This window comes from Oryctolagus cuniculus, chromosome 1, assembly GCF_051225735.1.
Source record: "Oryctolagus cuniculus isolate XC-2025 breed Fujian yellow rabbit chromosome 1, ASM5122573v1, whole genome shotgun sequence".
NCBI classification, from domain to species: domain Eukaryota; kingdom Metazoa; phylum Chordata; class Mammalia; order Lagomorpha; family Leporidae; genus Oryctolagus; species Oryctolagus cuniculus.
Window position 1 is genome coordinate 11269500 of NC_142867.1, and position 13643 is coordinate 11283142.

A 13643-nucleotide genomic window follows, 5' to 3' on the forward strand; every position below is an offset into this window, starting at 1 on the left:
CCCTGTTATCCAGTACAAATGTTGTAAATAAATTTATTTATTTCCCTGTAAATATGGGACTATACAGTAGGGGACATACTTGCCTCCTGCTTTTTAAATTTTTAATTTAAAAAGCTTTTTAAAAAATTAAATTTTCATGTAATTTCCAAGTGACTTTATAAGTCTAAATCAGCATGGCAACTTTTAAATATTTTTAAAATACATTTTCTAAAAATCAGAATGATCGTTGTGTCAGGAGAAATCATTGATCTGCTGGTTCACATCCCACATGGCCATAATGGCCTGAGCTGGCCCATGGTGAAGCCAGGACACCAGCCCCACTGGGGTCTCCCAGGTGGTTGGCAGGAGCCCAAGTACCTTTTCATCTTCCACTGGTTTCCTTGGCACATTAGTAGAGTGTTAAATGAGAAGTGGAGCAGCAGGGACTTGAAACTCTGCTCTGATATGATCTATCAGTGTGAGAGCTTTTGGCTTCACCCACTGCCCCTCAACACCAGCCTCGAAACTTTTCTTGAAATATAGTATGTACACAGGAAGATGAATGTTATAAGACTTAGGTACTTTCTCTTTAATAGATTTAAGTTGTATTTATTTGAAAGAGTTACAGAGAGAGAAGGAGACACACACACACACACACACACACACAGGGCGGGGTAGTGAGAGAGAGCGAGAGAGAGCGAGAGCGAGAGAGCTCTTCCATCTGCCGATTCACTCCTCAGATGGCCACCACAGCTGAGGTTCTGCAATGCAGAAGCCAGGAGCCCAGAGCTTCTTCCAGGTCTCCCATTTTGGGGCAGGGGCTCTGGCACATGAACCACCTGCTGCTGCCTTTGCAGGCACATTAGCAGTGAGTTGAATTGGAAGTGGAACAGCCAGATCTCAAACTGGCTCCCTATGGGATGCTAGCATCACAGGCAGTGGCTTTACATGCTATGCCACAATGCTGGGCCCAGATTGATGGGTTTTCACAAACTGAGCACCTCTATTCATGTTAGTCAGGTTTCCATTATTGTAACAAAATACTCGAGGCAAGCTAACAATAAAGGAAAGGGATGTATTTTGGCTCATGGTTTTGGAGATTCATAGGCCAAGGTTAGGCAGGCCCATGTTCTCAGACCCTGGTGATGGAGTCCTCAAGAACTTGGCTTCTTGCCCCCATATGGGAGACTCACTGGATTCCCAGGCTCCTGCCTTTAGCCTGTCCCAGCCACAGCTGTTGCAGGCATTTGCAGAATGTCTCTGTTTCTCTCTGTGTGTCTTTCACATAAATAGAAGTTAAAGTATATAAAAAATGATGCATAACCCCATTATCCATAACTAACCACTTCTAATTTTATAAGTGAATATTAATTTTTTTACAAAAATTGGGCCACATCATGTAGAACACAGTCTCACACTTGTTTGTTCAATTTTGGTAGATTGTATGTGTCCAGGAATCTATCCATTTCTGATAGATTTTCCTGTTTGCTGGCGTACAAGTCATTGTAGTAATTTTTGATGATTCTTTTTATTTCACATAAATAGAAGTTAAAGTATGTAAAAAATGATGCATAACCCATTATCCATAACTAACCACTTCTGATTTTATAAGTGATATTAAATTTTTTTACAATAATTGGGCCACATCATGTAGAATACCATCTCACACTTGTTTTTAAAAGGAAAGTAAAGTGGTTTATTATTTTCCAAATGATTTCTTGTAAGTCTATATCAACTTTTAAACTTTTATTTTTTTGTATTTATTATTCATTTGAATGGCGGAGTGATAGGGGAGAGAGAGAGAGAGAGAGAGAGAGAATGTTCAATCCACTGGTTTACTCACCTAGTGGCCACAATGCCCCAGGCTAGTCCACCCTGAGTCAGAGCAGAAACTATACCTTGATCTCCAATGAGGGTAGCAGGATCTCAAGTATTCATGCTTCCTCCACTACTTTGCCAGGCATACTAGTATGGAATTGAATTTTAAGCAGAACAGCTGGGACTTGAACCAGCGTAAAGATAGCATTCTGGCAACTCAGGAAAACCACAGTCTAAGATGGGGTAGTTCCCACTGGCTTAGCCCTAGTGATGGCGTATTCTCTGGCAGGGGGATTTTTCCACATACTTGTCCACACTCTTTGAGGTCTGCAGTACTCATCTGGGTTTTATTACTCTAAATAAAACCCCGAGGAGAGGTAACATTATACAGGAAAGAGGTTTATTAGGTTCACAGTTTTGCAGCTTAAGTTCATGACCTATGAATGGTCTCGGATCTCACGAGGACTTTCCTGCTGGCAGAGACCTGGCGCAGCACAGGTGTGGCACCCTGAGAGGTGACATGCAGGTCTGTGTCTCTATCTGGGGTCTCTTCATCATCTTAAAAGGCCTGGGGAGTCAATCACAGGTGCTTTCCCAATAACTTTATCAAAACTGAATCACTTCCCAAGGGGTCCCCTCTGAACACCAAATCTGAGTATGTCTCTACCCCTTTCAAATCTGGGACTTATGACTTGGGAGGGTGAAACTGCATGTGTGAGTGGGTGGCGAGAGGTATTCAAACTGTATTCAAAGCACAGCAGTAGCTCCTGGGCTGCCTGCTTGCCAGGCCTGTAGCAGGGACCACCCAAGGACCCTGCTGGCATCCTGTCTGACTCCTCCCTGGCACAAGAAGGCTCATGGAGAAGAGGAGCAGGAGCCATCTGCAGAGGATCTTCGGCAGGGTCAAGGCCTCCCAGGGGAATGGAACACCTGTTCTGCCCATAGCACACCTCTGTGTACATGGCTCCCTGCCCAAGTCTGGCTACCACCAGAGGGCGCCAGACCATCATGAGGACCATGGCTGGGCATAAACTGCTCTTCCTGAGATGAGCTCTAGTGTGAATTCTCTACAGCCTGAACTCAGACAAGCAGAGTGCTGAGGTAACCACTGTGAGGGAGGCTTGGGTAAGGGGGGGGTCAAGTGTGGCAGGGAAGGTACAGAAGAAACAAGAAATCCAACTGAAAATATGTTGTTTTGTTCCTAGTGCAATTGCAAGGCATTCATTGAAATTTTAAGCAAAGGAGGGATTTCATCAGCTTTACGTTTCTGCAATATTATGTACCTGTGCAAATGGTAGAGATGATGGGACTGACACTGACACTTGGCATATGGGTAGAGTTGGTGGGACGGACCCTGGTACGGCCTGGGTACTGGTTTGCAGAGTTCACACTAGCACATCCCAGGGGCCAGCAGCAGCCCTCAGATAAGCTTCTCTGGCAGAGAGCCTGGGTCATAGACAGCACGTGAGGGAGCTGTATTGACTTTTCCAGTGTAGTTGCCAAGGGGCACAGGACCAGTTGTGTAGGTTTCCTAGCACAGGAGGAAGAAGTGAACTCAACTGAAAGAGAGCTAACATGAAACAGATCTCGGCAAGGCTTCTTAGTGTTTGGCACCTGTGCCTTGAGAGACTTGAAGAATGTAGGATGTTCCATACTTATTTTGAAGCTGTGTTGTTCATTAAATAGTTTGCTAGAAAGCCCACTCTAAGAAATGTTACTCTAAATCCCTCTGGTTTATGTTTCCCAAAGAACTTATGCTAATGAACGTCACTCTAAAATCAAAAACCTACCCCGGGAAGTGGAATCATCTGCTTTACATTATTGCTTCCTACTTTTTTTTCCTTTCTTCCTTCCTGTTTTTTTTTTTGAAGGATTACAGAGAGAGAGAAGGTGAGAGAGGGAGAGACTGAGCCAGAGACACAGAGACATACATTCCATCTGCGGGTTCACTCCCCAAATGCCTGCAATAGCTGAGGATCTGCCAGAAGGAAGCCTGAAGCCTGGACCTCAGTCTGTTTCTCCCCTGTGGGTGTCTGGGACCCACGCACTAGAATCACCACCTCGTGCCTCCCAAGGTGTGCGTTAGGAGGAAGCTGCAACTGAAATCATAGCTGTGTTTTGGACAGGCACTCTGCTAGGGGATGCTGTATCCCAAGAGGCATCTTACTGTTGTACCAAATACTCACCACAAACTGTCTTCCTAAATTACAGGTGAGAAAAGGATCAGTTTGTGGTCTTACACTTGGAATCTTAGAAGTTTCCACTTGTTCTCAGTGCTCATCTCAAAGTGTAGCCTGGAAGATCTTGAGTGTTGGCTCCTGTGCTTTCCTGGCCATGTCTTAGAGACAGCACAGCCTCCTCCTGGCTCACGGGGACCATCACCATTGTAGCTCCTCCCCTTGATTCCCGAATTTGCTCATGGTGTCTGGTGTCTCTGTGAGAATTTGACTCCCACATGCACAGGCCTACGTGCCCTCCTCTATGTGGGGAAAATGAGCCCAGGCTTTCTGGTTCCCAGGTCTTTTTCTGACACTCCCAGCAGGACCAGTTAATGCCCACTTGTCGTCCTTCCCTGGTATGAAATGTCACTGTGGTTGACCATGCCTAGAGGACATGTTTCTTTCTGCATGTCTGACTGGTGTAGTGACCCCAGTGATGTGAAGGAGACGTACTAATGAGGAGGAGTCACACCCACATTTTCACGAGCTGTTTTTATTCTACTTTATGGGAATGGGTGGGAACAGGGTCAGCATCTACTACTATTGAAGGTGACTGTGTTTCAGGAAGGGCAGTCAGGAGAATTCTGTCCATCTAAGGGGTTCAGGGCTGGGGCCAGATATCTCTGGATGTGGCTTCAAAGCTGGAGGCTTAGACTGCGGCAGCCAGGCCCAGCTGATTGTTGGCCCGGTCGAAGACGGTGAAGTACTGGCGGATGAAGACGTCACCCAGGATCCAGAGCTCGCCGGTGTAGGTGTCGACGTTCATGCCTTCCAAGCCACTGGTGCAGTCGTCATCTTCCTGCAGAACAGAGGGCAGCACAGCAGTCAAGAGGGAGGGTCAGGGTGACAGGGGCTAGGTATTCAACATCACGGCCTCCCTGGTCTGACTGCAAGGCTGAGGCAGAGGAGGGCCTCCTGGCTCTGTGTCCCGGGCTGTGGTTGTTGCAGACCTGGGGTGTAGCAGCAGCTGCTTACTGCACTGCTGGTGCACAGGGATTCTGGGTGTTATCTGGTGCCTTTGGAAGACACAAACCCCTGACCTTAGCAAAGGAGTTTAGGGGAAGTCAGCTTCTGCTAAGGTTGTCTGGGAACACTGATGATGCGGCTGCTTCTCAGTATTCTCCTCCTGGCCAGAATCAACCTGGGGAGAGGCCTGCTGGTGAGTCCTTCTCACTCAGGCGAGGCAGTTCACTGGGAAGACTGGCTTTGCATGTCACAGGAGAGTGGATGGCAAGGAGAATTACTGTGTCTCGTAGGATTAAAATGTGGTCACTCTCATGCAGTTACTGCAATTGCCCTAACCACACTGTGAGAGTGGATGGAGCTGTCATCGCTAGTTTTAGAAGAGGAAATGAAGGATGAGCGATGCTGCAACTTCTCAGAAATAATGGACAAGACATTGAGACTCGGGGCTCATACACAGTTTTGTAGGTGGCCATAGTCTTTTTTCATGCCATCCTCTTGTGCCTTATGTTTCCCTAAGAGGTTTTACCAAAATTATTCATGTATTGCTTGTGCATACACTGCAGACCATGTTTTGCGGGTATTACTCTGCCTCTTGGCTTCAATTGGGAGAAGTGTGCCTTCTCTCAACAGAATGGCAGTGTGTGTCCACCTGGGGGTAGGCCACTCCTGGGGCTGGCCCAGGGCCACCTTACCTTCAGGATGTAGGCACTGGCAGGCAGAGGGTACTGGATTCCGTTGATGGTGAAGACAATGTCAGGCAGGGAGTCTATGGCAGAGCAGCTGATGACATTCTGAAAGGTGGGAGGGTGGGAGGGTTACCAGGGGTTCCTTCTGCTGCATGGCACTCCTACCACTTGATCTAGAGAAGAACATTTTAGACTTGACTTGCCTCGCCCAATAAGTTCTTGGAAGCTCCGATGTAGCTCTGGATGTTGGAAATGGCACTGGTGGGGCCAGTCAGCAGAGAGGTGCCGGTGTCCACGATGGCCTGGCAGCTATCAGCACAAGCGATGGTCTCTCCATTGATGGAGACGCTGAAGGAGAGATGCAAAGAAGCGTCCCCTGAGTCCCCAGGAGTTACACCTGTGACCCGGATTGTCACTCCTCAGAGGACAAAGCAGTTGGGAAGTCAGACTAGAACAGGGCCAGGACAGGTATGTCATTTGTTCCTAATCCTAGTCCGCACTGACATTCATCCTAGAGAGTGATGTTGTTTGATGCTTCCCAGGTTCCCTAAATGCTGAGATGTATGGACATATGGGTTTGCTAAGCCTCCCCATGGGTGCTGGGAGGTGGGCCTGCCTCCTGGAACAAAACAGAATGGCTGTGTGATCCTTGTAGGAGAACGGGGCATCCGGTCAGCCCTCCCTTTCGACTCCTCCCAGAGGTGACTTTCCTGGGCTCTCTCTGGCTTGGCCAATTTCCAGCTTCCTTCTGTGCTGGGTATTCCAAGCAAATCCAGACAGGGCCTCACCTAAAAAGAATGGGACCAGGCCCAGGACCGGATGTCATCCAGCAGTGAGGTCTCACCTGTCCATGGTGATCTGCCAGTAGCCCTCATAAGAAACAGGCACCCAGTTCAGACTTCCAGTGTAGTAAGAAGAATCGATGCCACCAAACATCACCAGGCTGCCTTTCTCATCATCACTGTGGAAAGTAGAGGGAGACAGACAGGAATTCACTCATTCATGGTTTGCATAGCTCTTATGTACAGCCTAGGAGCTACCCTTGATGGTGTACTCATCAGTGCCAGGAGCTGTGCTGAATGTGTCACAGACATGAGTTCCTTTCGTGTTGTACCAAGTCCACACCATGGTCAGTATTATTATTTGCACTTTACAAAGACTCTGAGGGTCAAAGACATAAGGACCCTTGCACAGGTTCACACAGAGGGGTACAGCAACCAAAAGTAGAGCCTAGAAATTGTGGTTCCCAAATGTGTAGTTTGAACCTAGATACCCATTATACTTCCCATGGGGACCACCACAGAAATGAATACAGGACAGTACCCTGTGCACACCCAGGGCTGATGTTTCAAATGTCTGGACAAATTTCTTATTGTCATGGTTGTGTGGGAGTAGAGGGGATACTGTAAGGGGTCATGGTCAGGGTCAGGGATCTGCCACACACTGTAAACAGAGCATAGGTCAGCCTGGACAATGCTCTGAACCAAAATGTCCATTCTGCTGAGCTGGAGCAGCCTTTGTCTAATGGGATATTCACTGACCCACAAGAAATAATTTAGCTCTCACGGAAACAGGTGGTATTTAAGAGAAACTTGAATACCGAGTGTCCTAGACCCACAAAGAATAAAAGAGCCCTCATATTGGAGGCTTTGTTCCCACAAAATTAATTTTCTAAATGTCCACCATTTCAGAGTAGATCAGGATGCAAATATAGAGGTAATATGAAATTAGTCAACGACTGGCCATTTATGAAACACAATCCCACTGACTTTAACCCACCGAGCTTTGCTGTAAACACGTGAGCGTGCAGTCAGCATGTAGCAGATTAGTTACTACCTGAGGGAAAACATGAATGGTGACCAACAGTGTCAAGAGGAAACTGTGAGTGGTAGAGAAAGTTGTTGACAGCCTTGAACCTGCGTAAAAGTCTACTCAGCCAAAACCTACCTGGTCTATCCTTTGTTCGTTCTTTGACCTACATTTTGATAATTAAAAAGAAATTTACTGCATTACTTTATAATTTCATTGTTCAAGATATACAAGAGTACATCAAAAAGTTCTCAAGGGGCAGCTCTGTGGTGTAGTAGGCTAAGCCCCTGCTTGAGGTGCCAGCATCCCATATGGTGGCCAGTACATGTCCCAACTGCTCCTCTTCCAAACCAGCTCTCTGCTTATATCATCGGAAAGCAGTAAAGGATGGCCTGAGTTTTGGGGTCCCTGCACTGCATCCATGTGGGAGACCTGGAAGAATCTCCTGACTCCTGGCATTGGATCATCCCAACTCCGGCTGTTGTGGCCACCTGGGAGTGAAACAGGGAATGGAACATCTTTCTTTCTGTCTCTTCCTCTGTCGGTCCATAACTACCTCTCAAGTAAATAAATAAAATTAAAATTAAAACTCCTGGAAAAAATAATATAAAATACTGTATATCAGTGCAAAGGAATTTAGAATCTGTTCATGCAAGGGGTCTGCATAATATTCAAGAAAATTGGTGTTATAAAAACACTATGCAGTTCTGTTGCATGGCATTCCTACCACTTGATCTAGAGAAGAATATTTTAGACTTGACTTGCCTCGCCCAATAAGTTCTTGGAAGCTCCGATGTAGCTCTGGATGTTGGAAATGGCACTGGTGGGACCAAAGTTGTACCAAAGTTAACTTTTTTGGTTTGAATGTCAGACTGTTAGGGAGAGACTTGACAAGGATCATCCACTCCTTCAGTCCCCAGTGTCCCCAGCTGCACACATTCGCTCAGGTGGAAATCAAAGCATCAGGGCTCAATCTGAGTCTTCCAGGTTGGAGGCAGAGACCTGAGCCCTTGAGTCACCACATACTGCTACCCAGGTGGGCAGTACGAGGAAACTGAAGCCCAAGCAATGGACTCTGGACTCACACCAGGTACTCGATATAATGTTCCCCAAAGCAGTGACGTAACCACTGGAACTAACACCCACTCCCTAAATGCATCTTTGAGTTTCATTTTCCATAATTTTTGAAATCCTAAGTTGCAATCAAGTCTTGATATATTTTCTGTGAATCTTGAGCCCTGTGTTAGGTGGACTGGCTCTACCTCACGTCTTTTGAAGACCAATGATGAGGGAACCAATACCAGAGAGCACCTGACTATGATGCTAGAGTTGAGTAAGTCCAGGGACAGGATATATGCTGGTAAATGACAATGAATGAAGACGGTTTGAGAAAGAGAGAATGAGAACAAGAGCAAGAGTGAGAGACAGAGAGCGAGAGCGAGAACACATGTGGGCACAAAATTTCTGCATAAAGCCAACTTTCTCCAGACTTTGGGGTTGACTTTGAAAGATCTTATTCATCTAAGATCCTCTCCAGCCCACTCAGCCCTGGACAAGTTCCTTGCTGGGCCATTGAAATTGGTCCATGTGGGAGAAGCCCCAGATAGCCAACCTACGAGCTCAGGTAGACGGAGAAGAGGTCCTGGGACACCAGGCCCTCGTTCCACATGTTGTCAAAGACGGGCGTGGCATCAGAGGAGGAAATGCTGGGGTAGGCCAGACCCAGGATGCCATCGAAGGGAGCAAACAAGAAGGTGAGGCCGGGCTCTGTCTTGCTCAGGCCAAAGATCTGGTTGGTGTCTTCAATGCTTCCGACCTGTATAAGGGGGACAGAGAAGATGTCCACTGCGAGAGCTGTCCATGGAGCTCTGCTGGACCCATAGGCATCCTGCTTCATTTCTTGGAAGACTCAGCGTTCAGGGCATCAGGATGGAAAGCAGGGAGAGGAACTTGGCCCTGGAACGCCTGAGGCTCCCCACTGGACGGGTCCTGGGAACTGATGTCCAGATAGCCTCAGTGTGTGATTGCTGTGAGATTCTGCTACAAGACGAATGGTGACTGAGAATTTGCTCATCATTAGATGAGCAGATGCAAAGCAGACCCTAGCAAATTAGGGCCCATGACCACTGTCTACCCTGTGGGGTTTGCGGATCTCAAGTGACCAGTGAGAGGTGGTGGAAGAGGAGAAGATAATAGGCATTTTAGCCTTTCTGTCACCATCCCTGTTCCCTCCATGACATTCAGCGCTGAGATTCGCAGAGATCTCCAGGTACCACTCCCTTTATGCACATAAGGTTCAGCCCTCACAGTGGGCGACAGCTTTGCCATGGCACTCCCTGTACCACTTAGTTAGCCTGTGTGATCTCTTAACCCATCCTGCTGAAATGAATTTCCTCTGGGGGATTCACTGTGGTTCTCCATGTCCTGGAAGCTAGCCCTAGGACTGGGCATGTGATAAGGAGGGACTGCAGGTACTCCCTGGTCCCCAAAGCCCCTGGAAGCTCTCCCTAGGACTGGGCAGTGTTAGGGGGCAGAACCACAGGTGCTCACTTTCACAGTGTCGTATCCCAGGATACCAGTCATGCTGCCAGTGCCATAGGTGATAGAGAGAGTCTCGCTGGTGCCCTGGTAGGTGGAGGAGTCCTCAGGGTTGAACCGCTTGTGGAGGGCTGCAAAGCAAGAAGCCACATCATTAACCTCCAAAGGACAAGCAAGCAAGTGGGCAGGTAATGTCTTCTTTACATTGTGTTTCTTGGCTTCGTTTGGGGTTTGGAGGAGAAAGGTGACCTTGGCCCCAACAGGTCCTTTAGAACCCTGGTCCTCTCCTGATTTTGTTGTCAACACCATGTCATGGTGGACAGTCCCAGGCTACTCCATGTCCTTCAGAGATTCCTCCAGCAAACCCTGAGTACAGCAGCCAGTACTGTCAAATCCATCTGAGCACATCTATTCATCCTTTCATCCCACAGAGCACGTGTCCCAAACACTGATCCTAGTAACTGCCCAGAGAAGGCATCTTGTGTGAATGTCTGAATGGCTGCAGCAGGCTGAAGTTGGAGCTGTGAGAAGTCCCTGAGTGGTCAGGGTTCCCAGTGTCAGCTGGTGTTGGGCAGCAAAGGCCAGGCAGGCCAGGCAGGCCCAGGTACTCACCACAGGCAAGACTGGAGCAGTAAGTGGAGGGCACCCACAGGTTGGAGGAGCCCGTGTCAAAGATGACGGTGAAGTCCTGAGGGGGGGTTCCGATGCTGATGGTGCCAAAGTACTCAGCCTGCAGGGGTCAGGACAGTGTAGCTCAAGCACCTGGTCACCCCATCCATCCTCCCTGGGGGCCAGCTCCTCAGTCAAACTCTCCATCATATCCTCTATTCTGACCTCCTCATCCAGTGCACCCTCCTTCAAAGCCCAGTCCTGGCCTCCATTCCCTCCTTGAAGTCTTCTCCAGTTGCTCCCTGATTGCCTCTGACTGCTCTCTGCTAAGCCCGTTTGAACCAAGGCTGATCTGCTGTACTCTCAGCAGGTGCCCTGCCCGGGTCAGTCTTGCCCACCTGGAGAGCACACCTTCCCAGAGGATGAGGCGTACCCTGTGGGCACCCAGCCAGTCAGGCCTCACAGGCTTGTTCATTAACTTGCTGATGGGGAGACACACAGTCACTTAAACATGAGAACTAATGGGAATCTCTTGGAGTTGCCCGTGTTTTTGTTCTCAATGTCTGCACATTCCCCCTGGCTAGCTCTGCTCTAGTTACCCTGGTCTTTGTGCCTTTCACGGACCAGAACAAGCTCCTTCCCATGCTAGGGCTTTTGCAGTGACAGTTCTTCAGTAGGAAAATTTTTTCTGGATCATCCCCTTAGCTTCCTCCTTAATCATGAGGCACTCTCCTCCAATGTCAGCTCTGCCATGAAGCCGTCCCCACCACTTCATCCAAATAAACACACACCCCATGTTTCTGAGCAATAATCATGTAATACATTATACTGTGCATTCAACTGCATGACTTGGCTTCATCTCAAGCGCTGGTTTGTTGTCTTCCTCTCTTGTATGAAAGCCTCAGGTCCTTGGCTTGTTCACTGTTGTGACCTCAGAGTGCGCTAGCCTCTGGCACTTAGCAGGTGCTGGGAAGTACTGTGAAATGAATATTGAGCTGATGTTTCTGAGCTCAATTTAGTTCCTGCTGGGCCCTGTGCTAAGCACTCCGAGCAGCTCTATGCTATTAATGACTTGCAGCCTCCAATTGCAGTGAATGATGGCTGTGAGTGGGTTGGTTCTCTAGACCGGCACCTTGGGGCTCAGAAAATGTGAACGGCTTGCCCAGGATCAAAAGGAACAGAGGCATTACAGCCCCCATTCGCAGCAGGTCTAGTGGCTCTTGGAGCTGAAGCCTTGACCACTGGTAAGGGTATTTCTACCCTTGACTCACAGAGGACACATGGTGTCTACTGGTGGTCACTATGTGTGAAGCATGCCAAATAAAAAAGAGAGGCCTTGAGACTAAAATCTGATTGCACTTCCCCACTGACTGAGATCAATCTGTGGAAGTTAAACCACTTGTCTTCTTGAACCCTGGCCTCTCTGTGGTCTGCCCCACCCATGGCCCTGCACAGTTTATTGGAACCACCCTTTTCATGCACTCTGCTCTTTCTTCAAATGCAATTGGCTCCTGTGCCCAAGGTGGCCATGAGCCCTCCTGCTCTCTGGAGTCCCTCAACCTCTTAGAAACCCCTTTTCTTATTTCAGTGCTCCCAGGAGTCAACTCTGCCATTGAAGGCACTAGTTCACTGAGTGACGCCTTCACTTGGTGTCCCACATCCTAGTCTTGCTTCTCATCTGATGCTGAGACCAAGTGAGGTCGTCTTTCTCCCCCACCCAACAATGCCTTTATTTACTGTTGTCTCCCTGAGATCAGGTGGAGTCTCTGGCTGTCACCCAAGCTCCCTGTTCATGGTCTGGCTCAGTCCTTGGGGCTGCCCCTTCCACCTGTCCATGACTCACATCCAGGTAGTTCTCCAGGCTCTCAGTGGACACCGTGGCGAAGGTCTCTTTGGGGAAGTATTTGGTGGCCGGGTTGGGGGTGTGAGTCTTCAGGTAGTCCTGCAGCAAGCCCTTCTCAATCAGGTTCTTCCTCAAGGACTTCTTTCTGACCAGGGGAACCCTGGGGCAGAGCATTGGTGCAGGCATGGTTACAGGAGGAAGGACAACTGGGCAAGGAATCTGCTCAGAGGGTGCTACAGAAACCCAAGAAAGGTGAGGAACCTGGTTCCACAGAAAGCAAGGAAGGAAGGGGGGAAGCTCCCATCTATTACCTTATAGTGCGCATAGAGAAGTGACTGCTGGCCAGGGGCGGGGCTAAAACCAAGCCCTGGCTGCACTCAGGACCTGGGCTGTAAACCATGCCTCAGTGTGGCCTCCTCATAAAGGCAGAGAGAGATACCAGAAAAACTCAAGAAGTTGGATCCCAGGGAAGAAGAGAAGGAGATTCAGGACAGACAGGAGGCTGGGAAGTTGCCCCTTGAGATACTCCTACCACTGCCCAACCCCAGACTCACTTGTGGACGATGCACTCAGAGAGCGCCAGCAGGCCGAGCAGCAGCAGCCACTTCATGGTTCCTCCTGGCTCCCAAGACACTGGAGAAGGCAGGACAAGTGGGAAGTGTACAGTAGCAGGCAAGAGCCACTGCTTATATACTCATGGTCCAATTCCCACTATAATAGCTCTTATCAGTCTCTCAATGCCACCTGGATCACACTCCCAAACAGAGCAATTCCTGATAAGACAGTCCCGCCTGGAGTCACGTTCTGAGAAGTTGCCTGTTGAGTAGCTTTCCACCAAACACAGCATCCATCAGTTGGAGTACACCTGCCAAGGATCTGCAAGATGCTGAGTATTGGCTTTACTTTCAGAATAAGAAGGGACCTTGCATGACTTTCCAAGCTGAGTGTTTTCACAGAATTGGTCAGAAGTGCACAGAATACAGCATTGAACTGATGTTGCAAGAGCTCATTGTATCCCAATTTGTCCCAGTGCTACTGATCACTGGGGTTCTTGGAGATCAGCTGCCAAACTTAGCCATCAATTCCATTTCTGTATCTGCCACCCTCGAGCAGGTGGGCAGTCAGAGGTTTGAGGAGCAGGACCCACTTCCCTGTGTAGATGGCTTCAGGCAGATA

At 48.5% G+C, this 13643-nt stretch overlaps 1 protein-coding gene across 2 annotated transcripts; it reads right to left on the reverse strand.

Moving 5' to 3' along the window:
* Positions 1 to 4595: 4595 nt before the first annotated feature.
* On the reverse strand, positions 4596 to 13111 carry LOC100328624 (pepsinogen II-4). Of its 2 annotated transcripts, none has more exon segments than NM_001171085.3 (9): positions 4596 to 4815; positions 5675 to 5773; positions 5872 to 6016; positions 6513 to 6629; positions 9094 to 9293; positions 10028 to 10146; positions 10628 to 10745; positions 12468 to 12627; positions 13022 to 13111. In NM_001171085.3, coding segments are annotated over 9 exon segments (1164 nt in total). In that variant the 5' UTR covers positions 13078 to 13111; the 3' UTR covers positions 4596 to 4665.
* Between the last annotated feature and the right edge of the window lie 532 nt (positions 13112 to 13643).